The following is a 20838-nucleotide window of genomic DNA, read 5'->3' on the forward strand; positions in this document are numbered from 1 at the left end:
CAGGGAAATGGGAAAGACTGACTTGAACTTTATGCTCATTATTTCCATGGGGCAGATACTCCAGGAGGTAAATTCTTGCAAATATCTGCAGCCTGTGTATAGTGATGGGAGTTACCCTAAATAACCAGCAAAGACAAAGAGTTTGGGTTATTCCAAACACAAAAAAGCAAGGTACATAATAAGATACACAGACACACTAGACCCTCCTCCATTCAAGAATATCTGTATTAAAGATTCCACATTAAGAATGGAAAAGACATTGGCCTAAGAACCAGGAGATCTGAACCTACCACCAGCTCACTATATGATAGAAGGGGATTGGAAGGAATGTTCTAAGGTCCCTTCCAGCTTCAGTATTCTTTGGTCTCAAGTTCTTTAAGCCTATAACATTCTACATTAATAACCATTGCTTTCATTTATGTAATGGGGAGTTATGCAGAAGAGCCTCTGGTTTTTTGAGGAGGCTGATAATCACCTTGAAGTCAGCCAATCACAGAAGGGTCTAATCAGAGAAGTTCCTTTCTAATGGGGAGGAGTGGTGAGAATTGTCCACTTTCCCAAAAAGTTTCCTTTTCAACCAAAGACCACACTCTATATTATTATAAATGGAGTTCTCTAACAATGACTCCACCATTATGATAGAGGACTATAAGGTTTGTCAAGCTGTTATCTCACAAGACATCAACCTAGAGATGAGCAGCACAGGTATTATCAACATCCTCTTTTTAAAATGAGATAATTTAATCTCAGAGAAGTTAAACAACTCCCTAAGTATGGAATAATAGAATTTCAGAGTTGGATAGGATCGAAGATATCATCCAATCCAAAACAGTACTCAAACCAGAATCCACTCAACAATAAATGTATATCCAGTCTTTGCTTGAAGACTTCTGGGAGGGAGAACCACTATCTTCCCTAAGCAAATCACTTCTCTAGTAGACAGTTCTAATTCAGAATTCTTAACCTTTTTTGTGTCCTGAAGCCCTTCAACAGATGGGTGAAATCTTTACACCTCTGAGCCAACGAAATTTTATAAAGGCATTAAAGAAAAAACAGAGGAATACAAAGTAAACTACTTTTAAATACAATTATCAAGATTTAAAAGTTCCACATTCCTAGAACCCCCAATATTTATTCAGATCCTTGCACTTTGTTGATTCCTCTTAAGAAGCCCTTCACTAATCATGAGGTTTTAAATCATGAGATTTACATTAAATCTAAATTGCTTCTTCCCAATTTCCATTTGTACAAGACCAATCAGATAGTCAGATTCAAACCCTCTTCTAACAAGTCCAATTGCTTTGTTCATGTTCTATCAATTTACCAAAATCAAGGAAAATCGAGGGAATCTCAATGGACTCCGATCCAACCCCTTTGCCATCCTCCATTGGGCTCTTTCTAGCTTATTGACATTCTCCCCAATTGTGCCTGGGACTAAAGTAGAGTCTGGCTATGACATGCTGCAAAGAATCTCATCACTGTGTTTCTCTGAATTCAACCTAATTCAACTATGATTTTTTTCACTGTTATGTCATATAGTTCAATAGTATTAAGATTGCAATTTGCTTCCTTTTTCCTCCACCCTCTTCAGATGAACTGTTTATCTTCTACTGGACCATATGCTTGGGAAACTCATTTTTCACCCAATTTTATCTTCTGTTTTAAATAATCAATATCTTTTAGAATCCTGCCTATCCATCAGTATCTGGGTCCAAAATCAGGAAGAATTGAATTAAAATCCAAGTTCACACACTTAATAGCAGTGTAACATGTTGGAACAAGTCACAACCTCTATTTGCCCATTTCCTCATCTATAAAATAGGGGTAATAATAGCACTTACCTCCTATGATTGTATAGATCAAAGCTTTAATATTATGATATTAAATAATTATTGGAAAGCACTTGGCAAAGTATCTCCTAGTACAAAATGTCTATTATTATTTTTGTTCTCCTTATATCTGAGTTCCTCTCAGTCTTGTGTTATCAGCAAATGGGATGAATCAAAACAGAAAAGTCTCTAAAATCTCCTCTAGCTCTTCTATTTTTAAGTCATTATTAGGTCGTCTGTACTAGACAGTATGTTAAAAAGGATACTTGAGATTAAAATTTAATGTCTCATGGCTCCTTTTTTTTTTCCTTCAGAGAACCAGAAGGTAAATTTCTTACTAGCACTTTATACTGATCTTAATGTTTTAAAATAATGTAAATCCTCAGATATTTATTAGCTTACATTAAGCAAGTCACTCAACCTCGATTGGTCTCAACTACTCATTTCAAGCAAGATTTAGACAAGATGCCCTTCAAGGACTCATCCATGATCAAGTTAAGACTCCTATGATCCTATATGTTGCATTCTAAGGTTCCTTCCAGATGTTACATTCTATAATTTATCTGTTTAAGATTTTTTTCTGGCTCTAATATTCTATATTCTACAGTTCCCCTCATGATCTAGAACTCTGTAATCCATGTTCTCTTCCAATTCTAACTGACTAACTTGACTGCATTCACAAATTTAGAGATGGAAGGGAACCTTAGAAGTTATTGACTCACTTTATAAATGAGAATCCTGAAGCTCAAATAATTAAGTTGACTTGCAAAAATCAGGATTCTAACCAAGATGCATGAACACTAGCTTCACTCTTCCAGTTCTACCATTCTCTATCCTAAGGGACATTCTAAGCTAATAGTCCCCATTCAAAGATTCCCTTTTAAACTCTCATCTTCTCCATTCTGTTTTCCAGGGACTCTTCAATCTCCAACAGTCTATGATTCTGGCATTTTGATCCCTGTTCCATTATCTAGCATTCACATTTTGACTGGATATAATTCTCCATTTGGCTACATGATAGTAAAATCTCACTCAATCTATGTAATAATGGGAAACGAGCCCACTGTGTTTAAACACAAGAGACAGAAAAAGAATCCAGAAGGGAAGGGAGCATTAAATAAAGCAGAATTCAAGGAGAGTGACCGATGGGGAAAGAAGGAGAAAGCTATTGGAGTAGGGAATGAAGTATAAGAACGTCTTCAATAGAGAAGATGGCCCAGATTGCAAAGAGTAAGTAGGCTGATGTGGCACCTGAATGATATGCTTTGGGAGGCCACAGCACAGTCCCCTCAACTCCTCGACATTTTTTCACTCTCTCTATTTTCATAAAATTAATAAATGGCTAAGATTTGGAAAGTACCTTAGCATTTAGTCCAGTGCCCTTCATTTCACACATGGGGGGGATTAAAGCCTAAAATTAGATGGAGTCAATTGTGGAGTACCTCCTCACTATAGTAAGGAAGGGAGCTGGGAATGAACTCTCTGTATTCCGATGAGTTTCTACCATCACATTTTGATAGCATAAATTCTGCCAGAATAAGCTCGGTTAGCTTCCTGTTTTCCTTCCTCTTCTCTTCCCAATGTTCCTTTTAATTTCTTCCCCAACTATGAGTCAGGTCTTCATGTGTCACCCATAGATTCCTTTGTCCCCAAAAAGAGCTGTCAGAATAAGGAGGGATCCTGAGCCCTGGGCTAGAACATGTGTCAGACTTCTGAGCCTATAGCATCCTATTGAGAACCTTTCTGGAAAATTCAGTGCTCTAAAACATGACATGAGCATCCTTCAGTTCTTTAGCAAAGTCAATTTACTCAAACGTACACCAAAAACAGTAGCCACAAGCATTTTCCTCAACACAAGGGAACACTGTTTCACAAACACACCCAGCATCCAAAAAAGAAAAAGATTGGTCACCAACTCCAAGGACAACCATGACTGGGCAGGTCTTTCAATGCCCATTCTGGGCCCTCACCAACTTGGCTGATATGGACTGGCTCAAAAACCACGCTTTTCTAAGTGGGCTCTGTCCTTCAGCCCCAGACAACTTCAGGCTTTTGTTGGGCACTGTAAGACACCCTTCCCCTTAGACTATAATTCCAGAACTAAATAGTATGGAAAAGAGGCCCTAATTCCCAACCTCTGCCAGAGGCTGCAGCTCAAGCCTCTCTAGACCCATAAGAAAAGTTAATAATGCTTCACAAATATTGTCTAGTGTTGTCAAAACACTGGAAAGAAGACTAGTGGTCAAGTGGTACCTCAAATATTACTATTTAGGTGACTCTTTTACAATTTCCCTATCTTCTCAACTATCTAAGCTGTAAAATGAGAAGGATGATCTTTGCACAATCTACCTCACAGAAGAAAAGAGTTTTGAAAACTTCAAAATGCTAAAGGAAGACATATTGTTAATTAAATTCCAACATGGTCCCATGCTCCTGGACTTATGGGTAGGAGAAGTATGCCATTTCTGCTAACGTTCTTCAAATGGAGTCTTTTGGTGGGACTGATGGTTCTGGAATAAATGGGGTAATACAAGAGTCCTTGATCAGACTCATCCCCAGATTAATAGTCAGCATACCACTTTCCTTCTAATTTTGACTACATTGTTTTTATTTATACAAAACTTTTTAATATTATGGATCCAGAGATGCCCAAGAGTCAAACCCAAAAGACAATAATTCTACAATATCAATAAACAAAACTTTTAAGGGGAAAAAAATCTTAGTCACAACATCTAAAAAAATACCTGAGAAAATAAAACAAAAAAATTAGAAAAATAAAATAAGAATTCTGGAGAGAAAAAACTCAAAGGACAATAAATCACTTCACTTAAAATTGAGAGTGTTAAACCTAAGTAGATGAATCCTCTGAAAATTAAGAGGAATAAGCAGAAATTCATGACTCCATAGGCAAGATGAAGGATTGAAACAAAATCAAAAGGTAATAAAAAAAATAGAAAAAATATATAAGGATACAAGAAAAATACAAAGCACTTTTCTGGAAAACAGTTTAAGGAGAATCTCACAATCATGAGACTTCCCAAAAATTATGATATTTTAAGTCATACCTACAAAATTTCAAGAAATCTTAAGTGAAAACTGTATACCAGAAGGCAAATTGAAAATCAGAAAATCTTCTAATCACTTTCTGAAAGAAGCCCCCAAATAAAACTTCCCAGGTGCATGTAGCCAAATCTACAACTTACAAATCAAAGAAAAAATACAAGTGGCCACAAAGAAATAGTTCAAGTACCAAGGAATTGTAATCTGGATCTTAGAAAAGTTGGCTGTTACCACTATGATGGACTCAGGAGATCTTGGAATTTTCTTTTACAAAAGGCTAAAGATAAACATTTAAAACCAAGAAAAACTAAGGACAGGATTACAATTTAGAATTCAAATGGACTCGGTTTATGGTATTCCTGATGAAAACCAAAGCCAGATAAAAATGTGGGAACCCCTTCTTATCAGCACAAGTTCTTCATAAAGGAATTTACAAACCCAAAAAGCTAGACTGGCAAAAAGAAGTTTATTGGCATGAGAATTCAGCTTTTGCTAGGAGACTGACTTCCTCAGTGGCAAGGTCCCAACAGAGAAGTAAAGGGGAGCAGAGGAATCCTGGCAGAGTGATAAAAAGGAGTTAACACTTATAAAATGGTGTCTTCTCAGCAAGCAGGGGGTCCTCACAGGCAGCTATGCCAAGGAGAGGTCCCTTGGCCTGGCAGGTTCCTGTTTTGGGCCTCTGCCAAGAAATGAGTGGGCAGAAATCTATTTTATCTTGGCTGGGGGCTAGGGACAGTTTGAGTTTAAATCAGACCAAAATCTTCCAATTGATTGGAAGATTTCCAATTGAATAAGTGTCCCTGGACTAATTTTCAACTCAATAGAGGGTATAACAACGAAACTACTTATCTTGATTCCTTGGGGCCCATCTTTTGCAGGGGAGAGCTTTTCAAGAGTTCAAGGAGAATTTCTCAAGAGTTCCACCCAAAGTTAGAGAACAGCTTCAAGGTTCCCCCCATCAAGATGAAATCTCAGATTTGTTCTAATTTCTATTTCCCTAATAGTATATAGTATATACTAATATCCTATATATTACTATTACTAATATTAGTACTATTAATATACTATAATATATTATATTAGTATATTATTATATAATTTATATTATATTACATATTTATATATAATATATAACATATACCGTGTTTCCCCGATAATAAGACCTATCCTGAAAATAAGACACCCACATACTCTTTAATATTCCGCTAAAATAAGCCCTCCCCCGAAAATAAGCCCTATCGAACTTACTATGAAAACGGTCATCATGGTGATCCCCTGCGCTATATGCTGCGTAGCGGTACCTTCAGTAAGCAGCGCCGCCCTCCCCTCCCGGGTGAAACGCACGTCGCGCTCCGAGCTGCATCCAATCAGAGCTGCAGCAGTGAGCGCGTCATCCTCTTCTTCCCTGGTGATTTGCTTGCTGGCGCTACTGAGAGCAGCGCCACGGAGTAGAGCTGAGACAGGACCATCTAAAAACTCGGTAAGTTCAGTAAGCGATGGAGAATAAAATAAGCACTCAGGGGGCATGATGGAGGCTAAAAGGGGCATGATGGAGGCTAAAATGGGCATGATGGAGGATAAAAGGGGCATGATGGAGGCTAAAATGGGCATGATGGAGGATAAAAGGGGCATGATGGAGGCTAAAATGGGCATGATGGAGGATAAAAGGGGCATGATGGAGGATAAAATAAGCCCTCCCCTGAAAATAAGCCCTCTGGTGTTTTTTAGTCCCAAAAAAATAATAAGACAGTGTCTTATTATCGGGGAAACACGGTATTAATATATTATATTATATTATTAGTATAATAGTATATAAGACTAGTAATATGCTACATATTACTAGTACTATTAATATAATACTAATAGTGTATAGTAATACAAATATAGATAGCCTTGAGTTCTTTATCTAAAAACTAGCTGTTCATCTCCTTTGATCATTTAGCATTTGGGGGATGACTCCTTATAATTGTGACTTAGTTCTCTTTTATTTGAGGCACTAATCAGAGAAATTTGCTATAAGAATACTTTCCCAGTATTCTGCTTACCTGTTAGTCTTGGATATATTGGGTTTCATCATGGAAAAACTTTTTAGTATAATGCATTCACAATTGCGCATTTTATATCCCATAATGCTCTCCATTTCTTGCTTAATAATGAATTCTTCCTTTTCTATAAAGGAACTAAGGAAAATTAACTAAGGAAAAAAATGATCTTTAAAAACATAGTACCTAAGATCATGGAGGAAACAAAGAAAACAAAACAAAACAAAACAAAACAAAACAAAAAAATATGGAAATTTATATTTTATGTCTCAATCACTTTAAAGAAAAAAAGAATCCCCCCCAAAAAAAAAAAAAAACAACAAGAAAGAAAATGAGATGGGTGTATTTACTCTTTCTAATGAGAAAATAAGAATGGAAGAAGAGATCAGAGGATTAACTAAGAAAAGAACCTCACTCATAATAGCACTGGGCAAGGGAAGATTGACTAAATACACAGATGCAAACATTTGATATGAAAATAAATAAAATTTAACAGGGAAAGTTTGCTTGCTGCAAGGTTTTTTCCCTTATTTGAATGGTGGTCCAGGGAGGAAAGGAATGGCAATTGTGGCACCATGAAAAAGGAGAAAAGAAAAAAAATATTTCTTAAAGAACACATCAAAACAGAGGAAAATTCAGAAGGACACAGACAAAGCAGGACAGTCTTGAAACTATTGGACTTCTTAGATGCTTTCTTTTCAGCAAACTCTAAAATTACACATAAAATCCTCTTCTTGTGCTGAAATAATTGTTTTTCAAATTCAAAATGACAACAAATAAAAAGCATCCTCCCAAAATTAGAACAATGAGAATATTTCAGTTAGAATTAATTACAATAAATTAAGTTGGATTTAATAACTAATAAATTTAAACTACAACTTATGAGAGTATGCAGCCTTTAGAAGAAAAGAATTAGGGGAAGCAGAAGTGCTCTTTTCCAATATCTGAAAGATTTTCATATGGGAAATGAATTACGTTTATTATCCTTGCTTCCATATAACAAACTAAGGATAGACTGATTTTAAGGAGGAAACTTTGGGGGCTCCATATAAGGAAAAATATCTTAATCCTTAAGCCATGTAGAAGGGTAATAGCCTGCCTCAATAGGAACCGAGTTCCCCATCACCAAGTCATTAAGCTGAAACTGGATGAGGATTTGGAGCCAAATTCTATAGCCAGCTCAGTTATAGTTTAGATGAATGCTGTCACACCAGCCCTGAAGTCAGAAGGACCTGAGTTCAAATCTGGTCTCAGACAAATAATATTTCCTAGCAGTGTGACCCTGGGAAAGTCACTTAACCCTTGCCTCAGGAAAAAAAAAAAAAAAAAAAAAAAGTCCGTCCAACTCTAAACCCTACAATTTTGACAAATTACAAATGGTTTTACAAACTAACACTTCAGTATTATACTATTATGTGTTCCTAGTCAATCAGGAAAAATCAAGCCTTCACTGAAAAAACCCAAGCAATTTGACTAATCACAAAGTAAATCCCATCTTGGGCTATAGAGCAGAATTTCTTGGCACTCATTTATTGTTTTCTAGAAAGTCATTAAAAAGTGTCCTTTGTCTGGTCCCCTGTGTGTTAAGTTCTAACAACCTGCCTATCAGACCTATGCTCAGTCCCAGGTCTGCTCAATGGCCCCATGGGAATAGTATCTACATCCTCTAATTAACTAGTGACCTTCTACATATCTTGGGACCCTGATCTATGGAAGTCCTCTTGCCCTGGCTCAGAGGCCTGAACAGCAGAAGGGCTAGCAGCTTCCTACCAGTCTGGGAACACTGCCAGTGTGCCAGCCAACCGTGAGTAGTGTCCAGGGCTGAGATCCCTGGAAATGATTATCTGAATGACTGAAAAGCTTGTTGAAGATTTCTGAAATATATGCATACTTATAAGGATGTGTATATCTGCATTTATATAATTTCCATACACATATGTATTTATACACACATCTTCATGTGTATATAGACATATTGTTGTTCTTATTCAATCACTCACAATTCTTCATCATCCTGTATAGGGTTTTATTGGCAAAGATACCTGAGTGATTTGCCATTTCCTTCTCTGGCTCATTTTATAGATGAGGAAACTGAAGAGAACAGGGTGAGGTGATTTGTCCAGAGTCATACAGCAATAAATATCTGAGGCCACATTAGAATTCAGGTCTCCCTGACTCCAAGATAGTACAATAGATAGAGTGCCAGACCTGGAGTCAAGAAGATTCATAATCATCATTTAACCCTGTTTGCCTCAGTTTCCTCATCTGTAAAAAGAGCTGAAGAAGAAAATGGAAAACTATAACAGTATCTTGGCCAAGAAAACTCCAAATGGGGTCATGAAAAGTTAACTATAGTTGGAAGTACCTGAAGTAGAACTTCCCAACTCCAGGCTCAGAGCTCTAACCACTGAAACATCTAGCTGCCTCATATAGGCACATGGATACATATAAACATACACATACAAATGCTTCAATATTTCAAGTATCCCTAATTTCAGTGGTGTGGGTTCTCTCTCTCTCTGAGTTAGCAAATGGCCTCTGAAAGTTGATAAGTCCATAAAATGAATTACTAATAGCCAGAAAGGAGATAAATTTCCACAAACTAAACTAGGCTGGTCAGGAAGGGGGGCAGACCAGTAGAGGCAAAGATACAGTCTAACAACAAGACCTTACTGGAACCTATTCTACTTGGGAGGAAGGATAAGAGCTTGAATTTGAGGGACATAATATGAATAAATGCAGGAACAGTCAGAGAATGTTCAACCAACGTGAAGAAGAACCCTGATCTTTACATCTGTTGAACATGATCCAGCCAGCTACAAGCTTGGGTTTATGCTAATGTATCTTATGGCATAAAACCAATGTGTGTAGCTGGTCAGGAAAGAATAGTCTCCTCCACTTTCTTCCAGATAAGGCTTTTATATATCTGAATCTCCAACATATGGTCTGGAAATGAGACACAGGGAAAGGAACAGTGGATCAAGGCACTAAGATTTCTAGCTAATATTGGTTTACTCATTAAGAAACTATTGAGCAAAAGTTTGTCTCATCTTGATGCTGGCTGGAAAAAAAAATGGCCTTTACTATCTCTTACCTCATTTATCTTATTTGTATTTAAAAAATACTTATTGTCATGTCCTTTATGGAGTTGTTATAAAAGGGGAATAAAATCACAAATGTGAAATCAATATCAAAACTAATGAAAGTCCAAAAAAATGAAAGGTTGAAGAGGAGAATGAAAGAAGGAAAAGGAAAGAAAGAAAAGTTAATGGAAAAAGATCATGGCAAGAATACCAATTATTATGACAGATGAAGAGGTGATAGGAAGGAAAGAAAGAAGAGAAAGGGAATGGAAGAAAGAACAAGAAGTAAGAAAATAGGAAGAAGAGCAAAATGAGAAGAAAGGAGAAAAGAGAAAAAAGAGAAAAAAGAAAGGAAAGGAAAGAAGGAGAAGAGGGAGGTAGAGGAAAGGAGAACAAAAATAACCAACTTCAATAGGGGATTAGATTATCCTGGGAATAAAAAGGCTGAGTAATTTGTCCAACATCAAACACAAACAAATAAATGGAACTATGTGACTCTTTGCCTAGATAAAAAAAAATGCTATTTATTGAGTGCCAAGAGCATACCAGAAATCATACAAAGATACTGCCCGATTTGATATAAAGGAAAGATCATATAAAGTAATGTAATAATTTCCTAAATGTCTAGCAAGGAAAGAGAGCTAATATTCTCTATATATGAAGGAAATGGAGGCCTTAGCATTCTGTAAACCTCTGGTAGTCTGCAAAGCCTCCAGCTGCTACACAGAGATGAAGAGAAAAGAAGAAGGATATTTTTTCATTTTGATTAATGCACAGATGCACATAGGAAACTTTTGACAGAATTTCCATGATACTACTATTAACAGCTTGAGAAAAAGCCTTCAAATCTCTCTCGGTGTTAGAAATAACTAAGAAAGATAGGTCACAAATTGCATTTTGGATCCTGAGCTATTAGTAAATACATATTAAATTGAATTATATTGAATCCATCTGCTTGAGGGTACAAGCAAGGAAAAGAAGAGGTTGGAGAAAGACTGGGAAAGAAGAGATGAAAGATTTTCACACCACCCATATAAATCCTTTGTTTACTCTTTTTCCCCAATCCCTCTTGCAATCAAAGCCTTCATCCTATAGTTCCATCCTAATCTTTTCCAAATTCCAAATTGTTCCATGTGCTTAGAATAAACTACTTCTATCTCTTCAATTGTGGAATCTTCCTCCTTTAAAGTCACTTTGACAGATGAAGAAAGGATGACTTGAAGTAGAGAGAGACTTGAACCAAGTAGATTCAATAGAAAACTATTGCAATAGTATATAACTGAGGTGAAATTAATGAGAGCTTACACAAGGTACGGGCAGTGTAATAGGAAGGAGCCCCATGTAAAACAGATGTTGCAAAGCATTTAGCAAAAGAATCATTTTTGGGAGTGACAAAATCAGGTATCAAGGATGACTCTCTTCCTTGAGAAGCTCAGTAAGTAGGACAACAGTAGAAGCCTCAATGGTAATAAGAGAGTTAAGAAAAAAGGGAGGTTTAAGAGAAAATATAGTTCTGTTTTAGACATTTAAAATTTAAGATGACTATGTGTCACCCAATTGGAGATGTCCAATAGGCAACTCAAGATATGAAATTAAAGGTTGGGTAGATGTTAGGATTGGATAAATAAATCTGAGAATCATCTTCAGAAAGATGATAATTGAATCCTTGCAAGCTGATGAATACTCCAAAAGATATAGTCTAGAGCAGAGATTTTTAAATTTGTTCCACTCATGACCCCTCTTCACCTGAGAAAATTTTATGTAACCCTAGACATATAGATATAAAATAGATTTACAAATCAAACATTTAAAAATAAGTTATAATTTTGTTACGCCCATGTTGAGTTATAAGACTCCACATGGGCACATGAACCACAGTTTGAGAAACCCTCACCTAGAGAAACAAGAAAATCGGGCCCAATACGGAATGTCAATAACCCCCATAATTAATGGGCAACAGCCAGGTGACAAAACAGGAAAGGAGGATGAGAAGCATAAGTTAGGAAGGAGGAGAATCAGGAGAGAGCAGAATTACAAAAACCTTAGAAAAGACACTAACAAAAAGACAAGGATGCAGAGAAATTAAGAAGAATGAAAAGTATACAAGCCATTAGATTTGCCGATAAAGAGATCACTGGTAACTTTGGAAAGATTTGAGTGATGAATTTAAAAGCCAGACTGTAGAGCAGCTAACATGAGGGAAACAAGCAAAGAACCTTCTTGTAGATTGTCTTCTCAACAAGTTTAGCCCAAAAAAGCATGAAAGACATAGAATAACACAGAGCAGGGATAGCTGGAGCAAGTGAAGATTTTCTGAGAATGAGGAACACTTGTCTGAAATAACTGTACAGGGAAATCTTCTCATCATGTTTATAGGCGGTAGAGAATTAGGCAGTAGGGTGAGAGAGAGAAAATAAGTAAGAGTGGGGATGATAAAATGGATCATTTATTTGCTGGATAAGACATGGTGAAATGGGATTATTTGTCTTGAAGAACAGCTTGCTTTGTCAAGAGGAAGGGCCATTAATCATAAGAGATACAGACTAAAAAGGCATCTAAGTGATGTGAGATAAGAAACAGGGAAGAAGAGAGAGCTCTTAGTGAATGGCATTATTTTTAATAGTGAAATGTGAGTCAAGGTTCTCAATTGGAAGTGTGGGAAGAGGAAGATATGTAGGAGATTAATTATGAAAAGATTTGGAAAACTGATGGGATGGGTAGGACAGTAAATCAATAAATTATGGGGATTTTTTTAAAAAATGAATGTTTGCTTTCATGAGAGTCTAGTTCAGATTATGTCATATAAATTGATGATGGGCCAAGTAAGTATTGCTTTATGATTTTCTCTAGCTTCACTCAGCAGCATGTGAATGGGAATGAAAGCAGCAGAGAAAGAGTGTAATATAGGAAGATATCTGAATAAATGTTTATATTACTTATTATTCCATTCTTTTTTCCCCAAGGTGGTCAAGGAAGAAGAAACATGAACTGATGGAGCTGGGGAATCACACCAGGGTGAAGGAATTTATTTTTATGGGGCTTACCCAGTCTCCAAAGCTCAGCATCATCTTATTTCTTTTCTTATTCCTGGTGTACATAGCAACTCTAGTGGGAAATCTCCTTATCATGCTCACTGTGACCTTTGAGAGTCGCCTCCACACACCTATGTACTTACTGCTCCGAAATTTATCCATTTTGGATATCTGCTTCTCATCAGTCACTGCTCCAAAGGTTTTGTTAGATCTTTTAACTGAAAGAAAAACCATCTCTTTCAATGGTTGCATGACACAGATGTTTTTCTTCCACTTCATTGGTGGGGTTGATATTTTCACTCTGTCTTTAATGGCTTTGGATCGTTATTTGGCCATCTCAAATCCCCTTCATTATGTGACCCTCATGAGTAAAGGAAGGTGTCTTGGACTCATAGTGGCCTCCTGGGTGGGGGGCTTCATACACTCCATTGTATAGATCTGTCTGTTGCTCCCACTCCCCTTCTCTGGGCCCAACATCATTGACAGTTTCTACTGTGATGTCCCCCAAGTCCTCAAACTTGCCTGCATTGATACCTTTGCTCTAGAGCTCTTAATGATCTCCAACAATGGTTTAGTCACCACACTTGGGTTCTTTCTTCTCATTGTGTCCTACACAGTCATCATGTTGATGTTGAGGTCTCATACAGGGGAGGGCAGGAGGAAAGCCATCTCTACCTGCTCTTCCCACATCACTGTGGTCACCTTGCATTTTGTGCCCTGTATCTATGTATATGCTAGGCCCTTCACTGCCCTTCCTTCTGACCAAGTTATCTCTGTCACCTTCACTGTTATCTCCCCTCTCTTGAATCCCCTGATTTACACACTGAGAAACCAGGAGATGAAGTCAGCCATGAGAAGATTACACAGAAGACTTGTACCTTCTGCAAAGGAATTGGCGCTGGGCTAACAGGTACATGGGAAAGACTGACTTGAACTTTATGCTCATTATTTCCATGGGGCAGATACTCCAGGAGATATTTTCTTGCAAATATCTGCAGCCTGTGTATAGTGATGGGTTACCCTAAATAACCAGCAAAGACAAAGAGTTTGGGTTATTCCAAGCACAAAAAAAGCAAGGTACATAATAAGATGCATAAACACACTAGACCCTCCTCCATTCAAGAATATCTGTATTAAGGATCACACATTAAAAATGGAAAAGACAATGGTCTGGGAATCAGATCTGAACCTACCACCAGCTCACTATATGATCTGAGACAAATGATGTAACTGTAGAGATTGGAGGGAATGTCCTAAGGTCCCTTCCAGCTTCAGTATTCTTTGGTCTCAAGTTCTTTAAGCCTATAACATTCTACATTAATAACCATTGCTTTCATTCATGTAATGGGGAGTTAAGCAGAAGAGCCTCTGGTTTTTTGAGGAGGCTGATAATCACTTTGAAGTCAGCCAATCACAGAAGGGTCTAATCAGAGAAGTTCCTTTCTAATGGGGAGGAGTGGTGAGAATTGTCCACTTTCCCAAAAAGTTTCCTTTTCAACCAAAGACCACACTATATTATTATAAATGGAGTTGCCTAAGAATGACTCCACCATTATGATATAAGACTATAAGGTTTGTCAAGCAGTTATCTCACATGACATCAACCTTGAGATAAGCAGTACAGGTATTAACATCCTCTTTTTAAAATGAGATAATTTAATCTCAGAGAAGTTAAACAACTTCCTAAGTATGGGATAATAATAAGTATAGAATAAGTATAGTATTTCAGAGTTGGATAGGATCGAAGATGTCAATCAATCTGTAATAATACTCAAACCAGAATCTGCTCAACAATAAATGTATATCCAGTATTTGCTTGAAGCCTTCTGAGAGGGAGAACCATTATCTCCCTAAGGAAACTACTCCTCTATTAGACAGTTCTAATTCAGAATTCTTAACCTTTTTTGTGTCCTGAAGCTCTTCAATAGGCTGGTGAAAGCTTTATACTTCTGTTCAAAATAACTTTTATAAAAGCATTAAGTAAAAAACAGCAGAATACAAAATAAACTAATTAGTTTAAAATACAATTATCAATATTTAAAAGTTCCATATTCCTAGATCCCCTGATATTTATTCAGATCCTTGCAGTTTGTTGATTTCTCTTAAGAACCCCTTCACTGATCATGAGGTTTTAAATCATGAGATTTACATTAAATCTAAATTTGCTTCTTCCCAATTTCCGTTTGTACAAGACCAATCAGATTGGACTCAAGCCCTCTTCGACCAACAAGTCCAATTGCTTTGTTCATATTCTATCAATTTATCAAAATCAAGGAAAATAAGACTTAAGGGAATCTCAGTGGATGCCAATCCAACCTCTTTGCCATCCTAATTGTCCTCCATTGAGCTTTTTCTAGCTTATCGACATACTCCCCAGTTGTGCCTGGGACTTAAGGGGAGTCTGGCTATGATAGGCTGCAAAAGGAATCTCATCACTGTGTCTCTCTGAATTCGACCTAATTCAACTATGATTTTTCACTGTTATATCATATAGTTCAATAATATTAAGGTTGCAATTTACTTCCTCTTTCCTCCACCAACCTCTTCAGATAAACTATTTGTCTTCTACCTGACTATATGCTTCTGAAACTAATTTTTCACTCAATTTTATCTTCTGTTTTAAATAATCAATATCTTTTGCAATCCTGCCTATCAGTCAGTATCTGGGCCTAAAATCAGGAAGAATTGAATTAAAATCCAAGTTCACACACTTAATAGCCATGTAATATGGAACAAGTCACTCAACCTCTGTTTGTTTCCTCATCTATAAAATAGGAATAATAATAGCACTTATCTTCCAAGGTTGTTGTATAGATTAAAGCATTAATATTATGATGTTAGGCAATAATTGGAAAGTTCTTGGCAAAGTATCTCCTAGTACAAAGTGTCTATTATTATTTTTGTTCTTCTTCTTATAGTTGAGTTCCTCTCGTCTTGGGTTATCAGCAAATAGGATGAATCACAACAGAAAAGTCTCTAAAATCTCCTCTAGCTCTCCTATTTTTAAATCATTATTAGGCCATCTGTACAATACACTATGTTAAAAAGGATACTTCAGATTAAATTTTAATGTCTCATAGCTCCTTTTTTTTCCTGCAGAAAAGAAAAAAACCTTCTCTAAAGGTTTTTCCTTCTTATAGAAGGTAAAAAATATCTTACTAGCACTTCATACTGCTCTTAATGTTTTAAAATAATGTAAATCTTATCTCAGACATTTATTAGCTGTCTTACATTAAGCAAGTCACCCAACCTCAATTGGCCTCAACTACTCATTTCAAGCAAAAGATTTAGAAAAGATGCCCTTCAAGGGCTCATCCATGTCCCAGTTAAGACTCCTATGGTCCTATATGTTGCATTCTAAGATTCCTTCCAGTTGTTGCCTTTTACAATTTATTTGGTTAAGATCTTTTATATTCTAAAATTCCCCCAAGATCTAGAACTCTGTAATCCATGTCCTCTTCCAATTCTAACTGTTTGCATTTGAAGAACTGTCTGTGTTCACACAGAACCATAGGGTCACAAATTTAGAGATGGAAGGGAACCTTAGAAGTTATTAACTCACTTTATAAATGAAGATCCTGAAGCTCAAAAAATTAAAGTTGGCTTGCAAAAATCAGGATTCAAACCAAGATCTCTGGTTGACTCCAACTTTAAAGTTCTAGCTGCATGAACACTAGCTTCACTCTTCCAGTTCTACCATTCTCTATTCTAAGGGACATTCTAGACTAATAGCCCACATTCAAAGATTCCCTTTTAAACTCTAATCTTCTCCATTCTGTTTTCCAGGGTCTCTTCCATCTCTAACATTCTATGATTCTGGCATTTTGATCCCTGTTCCATTATCTAGCATTCACATTTTGACTGGGTATAATTCTCCACTTGGCTACATGATAGTAAAATCTCGCTCAACCTATGTAATAATGGGAAACAAACCCCCCTATGTTTAAACACAAGAGACAGAAAAATAATCCAAAAAGGAAGGGGACATTAAATAATACAGAATTCATGGACTGTAACCAATGGGGAAAGAAGGAGAAAGCTAATGGACTAGGGAGTGATGTATAAGAATATCTTCAATAGAGAAGATAGTCCAGATTGCAAAAAGTAAATAAGTTGATGTGGCACTCTGAATGATGTGCTTTAGGAGGCCACAGCAAAGTCCCCTCCACTCCTCAATATTTTCTTCACTCTTTCTATTTTTGCATTATTAATAAATGCCTAAGACTTAGAAAGGACCTTGGAATTTAGTCCAGTGCCCTTCATTTCACACATGGGGGGATTAAAGCCTAAAAGATAGAATCAACTGTGGAGTGCCACCCAGCTGGAGTAAGGAAGGGAGCTGAACTCCCTGCATTCCAATGTAAAGCTCAGAGCTTCTACCATAGCATTTTGACAGCATAAATTCTGCCAGAATAAGCTAGGTTAATGTTCTTTCTTCTGTCCTCTTCTCTTCCCAATGGCCCTTTTAATTTCTCCCCAACTATGACTCAGGTCTTCATGTATCACCCATGTCCCTTTTTCCCACAGAGAACTGTCAGAATAAAGAGGGATACTGAACCCTATGCTGGAACATGTGTCAGACTTCTTTCTCTACCTATAGTTTCATATAGGAACCTTTCTGGAAAATACAGTTCTCTAAAACATGACATGAGCATCCTTCAGTTCTTTAGCAAAGTCAAATTGATGGGGGTTGAGGTCCCTTTAAGATTCCTTTTTGATTTCCAACCCCTCCTGGTTAAAAAGTACCTTTTTTGAATTCCAATGATATCTGGGCTTTCCCATCCCCCACTATCTGCTCAGGTTTCCCCAACCTCCACAAACAGCTTCTTCCTTATCTAAGGACCCATTGAATTCTATTCAAATTCTAACCCTGACTGAAGCTCAGGCTGGAGGCCAGCCTGGGACTCCACCCATAGGCCCCTTTGGTTTGTCCAAAGCCCCCCTATTATAAAAAGAGCTAGACTGGAGTCCACTCTTTGCAGAGGTCCCAAACATGGCATCCTACGCTAGTCATGTCAAGGATTTCTGCCCACCGGAGCCACCCTGGTTCTGGTGTTTTCCTACCTTTTAATCTTACTTCCAAACTCTACAATAAACCTTTTTTTTATCAATCTAGATTTTCGGGCCTATAAATTCCTTTACAGGGGACTCTGCACCATCACTGGCCTATCCTTGTGCTAACCCAAAGGGGTTCCCCCTTTCCTAATTCCCATCATGTGGTGGCCCACATGGGGAACCCCAAAAACTGAAACCCCAAAAATTGGCACCCCCAAAACTAACCTTAACTCTTTCAGGTCTCTTAGAATCAATCTGGGTTCTCAGCTGTTCATGTAGCTTCTAGGAAGAATATCTGTGTGTGAGAATATCTCACTCTATCTCTAAAACAGAGTGGGCACCCAGAGCAGGTCTGGGCTGCAAGCAAAATTCTCCCATGGAGATTACTTGCATTTCAGGCAAAAGGTCCTCTTTGTCACACTCTATTTTTAGAGACAGCAGGACCAAAGAACCCAGAACTCTGGACAAAAAAATGCTTCCAGAGACAAAAGACCTTGTTTTCCAAGGCATTTCTAATCCCTTTTCTCTTGCCAGAAAAGCCAGCTCTGAACTCCAAGACACATGGGAGAAAATGTCTCTTCTTCACCCCTCCCCCCACCATGTGGCCATTCTGAGGACCGCATCCCTTTCGGGGGTCCCAGGCCAGCAGTTTCTTTGATCTGTTCTGGGGGGAAAAAATCTGTGTTTGAGCCCCTCTCCCACTCCACTATAGTGGCCAGACTGTAGCCATGAGGAGAAAGGTCTCTGGATTGGGGTGACCTTGGAGACATGTCTCTACCTGGCACAAAGGTACGAGCTACCCCGAAGTTTCGGCGTAAGCCCTCACCACCACCATCCAGGAAGCACTGGGTAAGATAACATCTCTCCCTTCCCTCTTCCTCTTTCTTCTCGAACCCCTCTCATGTGACTTGGCAATCTGCCATTTAACTGTACAGTGGAGAACTGGGGATTCAAAACTTTTGAAATGGTACTTTAAAATGGTACTTTGCCTACAAGCTAGAGAAGCGGGTCATGCCCCTCCCAGAGCTCTTAAAGGAGCTGAGGCTTTTAGCTCTCTCAGAAAGCAAGCTCATCTCATACATTATAAAGTTTGCTCCATACATTTTAAAATGGGACTCAGTTTCCCTGATTTGGTCATCCTGCATTAGAGCAATGTCTCCCATCACAGCTTTTCACTGTAGCAGCCTTAGAATTATGCTTTTTCATGCTCTCGAGGTTGGACAGAGGATTTTAAAACTACTTATTTTTTCCTTAGCTTCAGGGCACTTGCCTGCTTGTGAATAGATAATCTGCTTCACCTTTCTCTGTCTCACTAACCTTGCAGGTGGGAACTCCTGACTTTTCTCTTGGTCTAGGACTTTTAGCTCCTGGTGCACTCTCCTATTTTTCTTGATTGGCATTCTATGCCCCCTGCTAACAATTAAAGATTTCTTTTCTAAGCTTCAGCCTTAGCCATGTTGTAACTTCAAAAAAAAAAAAAAGACCTTTGTAATGTTGGCTGGGGAACAAAATTCCAAATCAAGGCAAATTAATTATTAAGAGAGTAAATATGACTTCTGTCTCCATCTTATTCCCTGAACTGCAGCAGTGAATTAAGTTGGGAAGACAGACTATTTGAAACGCCTTAACTATGTTCAATTTGGCACCTCTCTAGAATCTTTCTCTGTAATGCCACAGTTCTCTTTTACTGCCTCAGTTTCCCTAAACTGATCTCTATCTTGCCTCAGCTTCTCTAGCATTTCAATCCATGAAGCCCAGGGACTATAGAATATGAATAGATTCTCCTTTAAGCTGTCTCTTAATACAGATACAAACTCTGGGCTTGAGGAAAAGAGCTTACTTAACACCTGAACTCTGGGTAGAATTCCAATCTCTCACCCAACCCCCAACTTTCTTTTCAAGAGTCACATATCTCCAATTAAGGTATGACTTTTCTAAAGGCTCCAACGCCCCCACACTCAACCCACTAAAGATTAGGGGAGGCAGAATCTTTTGTCTTTCAACTGACCCACTGTTCTCTGCTAAGCACCTCGTTAGCCTGGGGTGAAGGCTAGCTGCCGTCCCTTCCCCCTGCCTCTTGAAAATGGAGTGGGGAAGGGGCCATGTGGAATTCATCCACATCCACATTTTTCAGAGGCTTGGCTTTGTAAAAGATTTCAAGGTAGACCCACCTTTAAGTTAATTGATCTGTTTTTAAGACTTGCTAAAACTGGGGAACTTGCTAAAAACTGTTTAACTATTGCTGTATGTTTGAGGGATTTTAGGAAATTTACTAGTCTCTTATGTATGATCTGATAGTTTATGTAAACAGAGGAAGGAAGGAAACTGATTACAGGAAATTCCTGGTCAGGAAATTGGGAAAAACTGATGTACTTCTTATTTCATTAAGTTCAGACTGAATTGGAAACTACTTTACTCTTTGCTTAAAATTTACTAGACTATGCTTTGCTGGGTTATGTTTTAACTTTGAAATCCCTTATTCAGTCTTTGGGATTATTCTTTAGAAACAACCAAAAATCAGACACCTGTTCAAGGACTGAATCTATTTCTCCACCCCTATTACTCCAGTTCCTTAATTACTATTTCAGCATTTTGATATCAGGACTCTAATGGTTTGGGGTGGCCTGTCTTGGTCTAATTGCATAATTTACTCAGAAATCTGTCTCCTACTAACAGCTCCTGTTCCAGAGAGAGGGGGACAAGTGGAGTTACTCTAAGCCCCACTTCTTCCATCTCT

The 20838-nt window shown here is 37.8% G+C and overlaps 1 protein-coding gene across 1 annotated transcript; it reads left to right on the forward strand.

The window, feature by feature from the left end:
• Nucleotides 1-13005: 13005 nt before the first annotated feature.
• On the forward strand, nt 13006-13953 carry LOC141546805 (olfactory receptor 4D9-like). The gene is given in 1 exon segment (XM_074274905.1): nt 13006-13953. A coding segment is annotated over 1 exon segment (948 nt).
• The last annotated feature ends 6885 nt before the right edge of the window (nt 13954-20838 follow it).

The sequence above is a fragment of the Sminthopsis crassicaudata genome, chromosome 6 (genome assembly GCF_048593235.1).
Source record: "Sminthopsis crassicaudata isolate SCR6 chromosome 6, ASM4859323v1, whole genome shotgun sequence".
Taxonomy (NCBI): domain Eukaryota; kingdom Metazoa; phylum Chordata; class Mammalia; order Dasyuromorphia; family Dasyuridae; genus Sminthopsis; species Sminthopsis crassicaudata.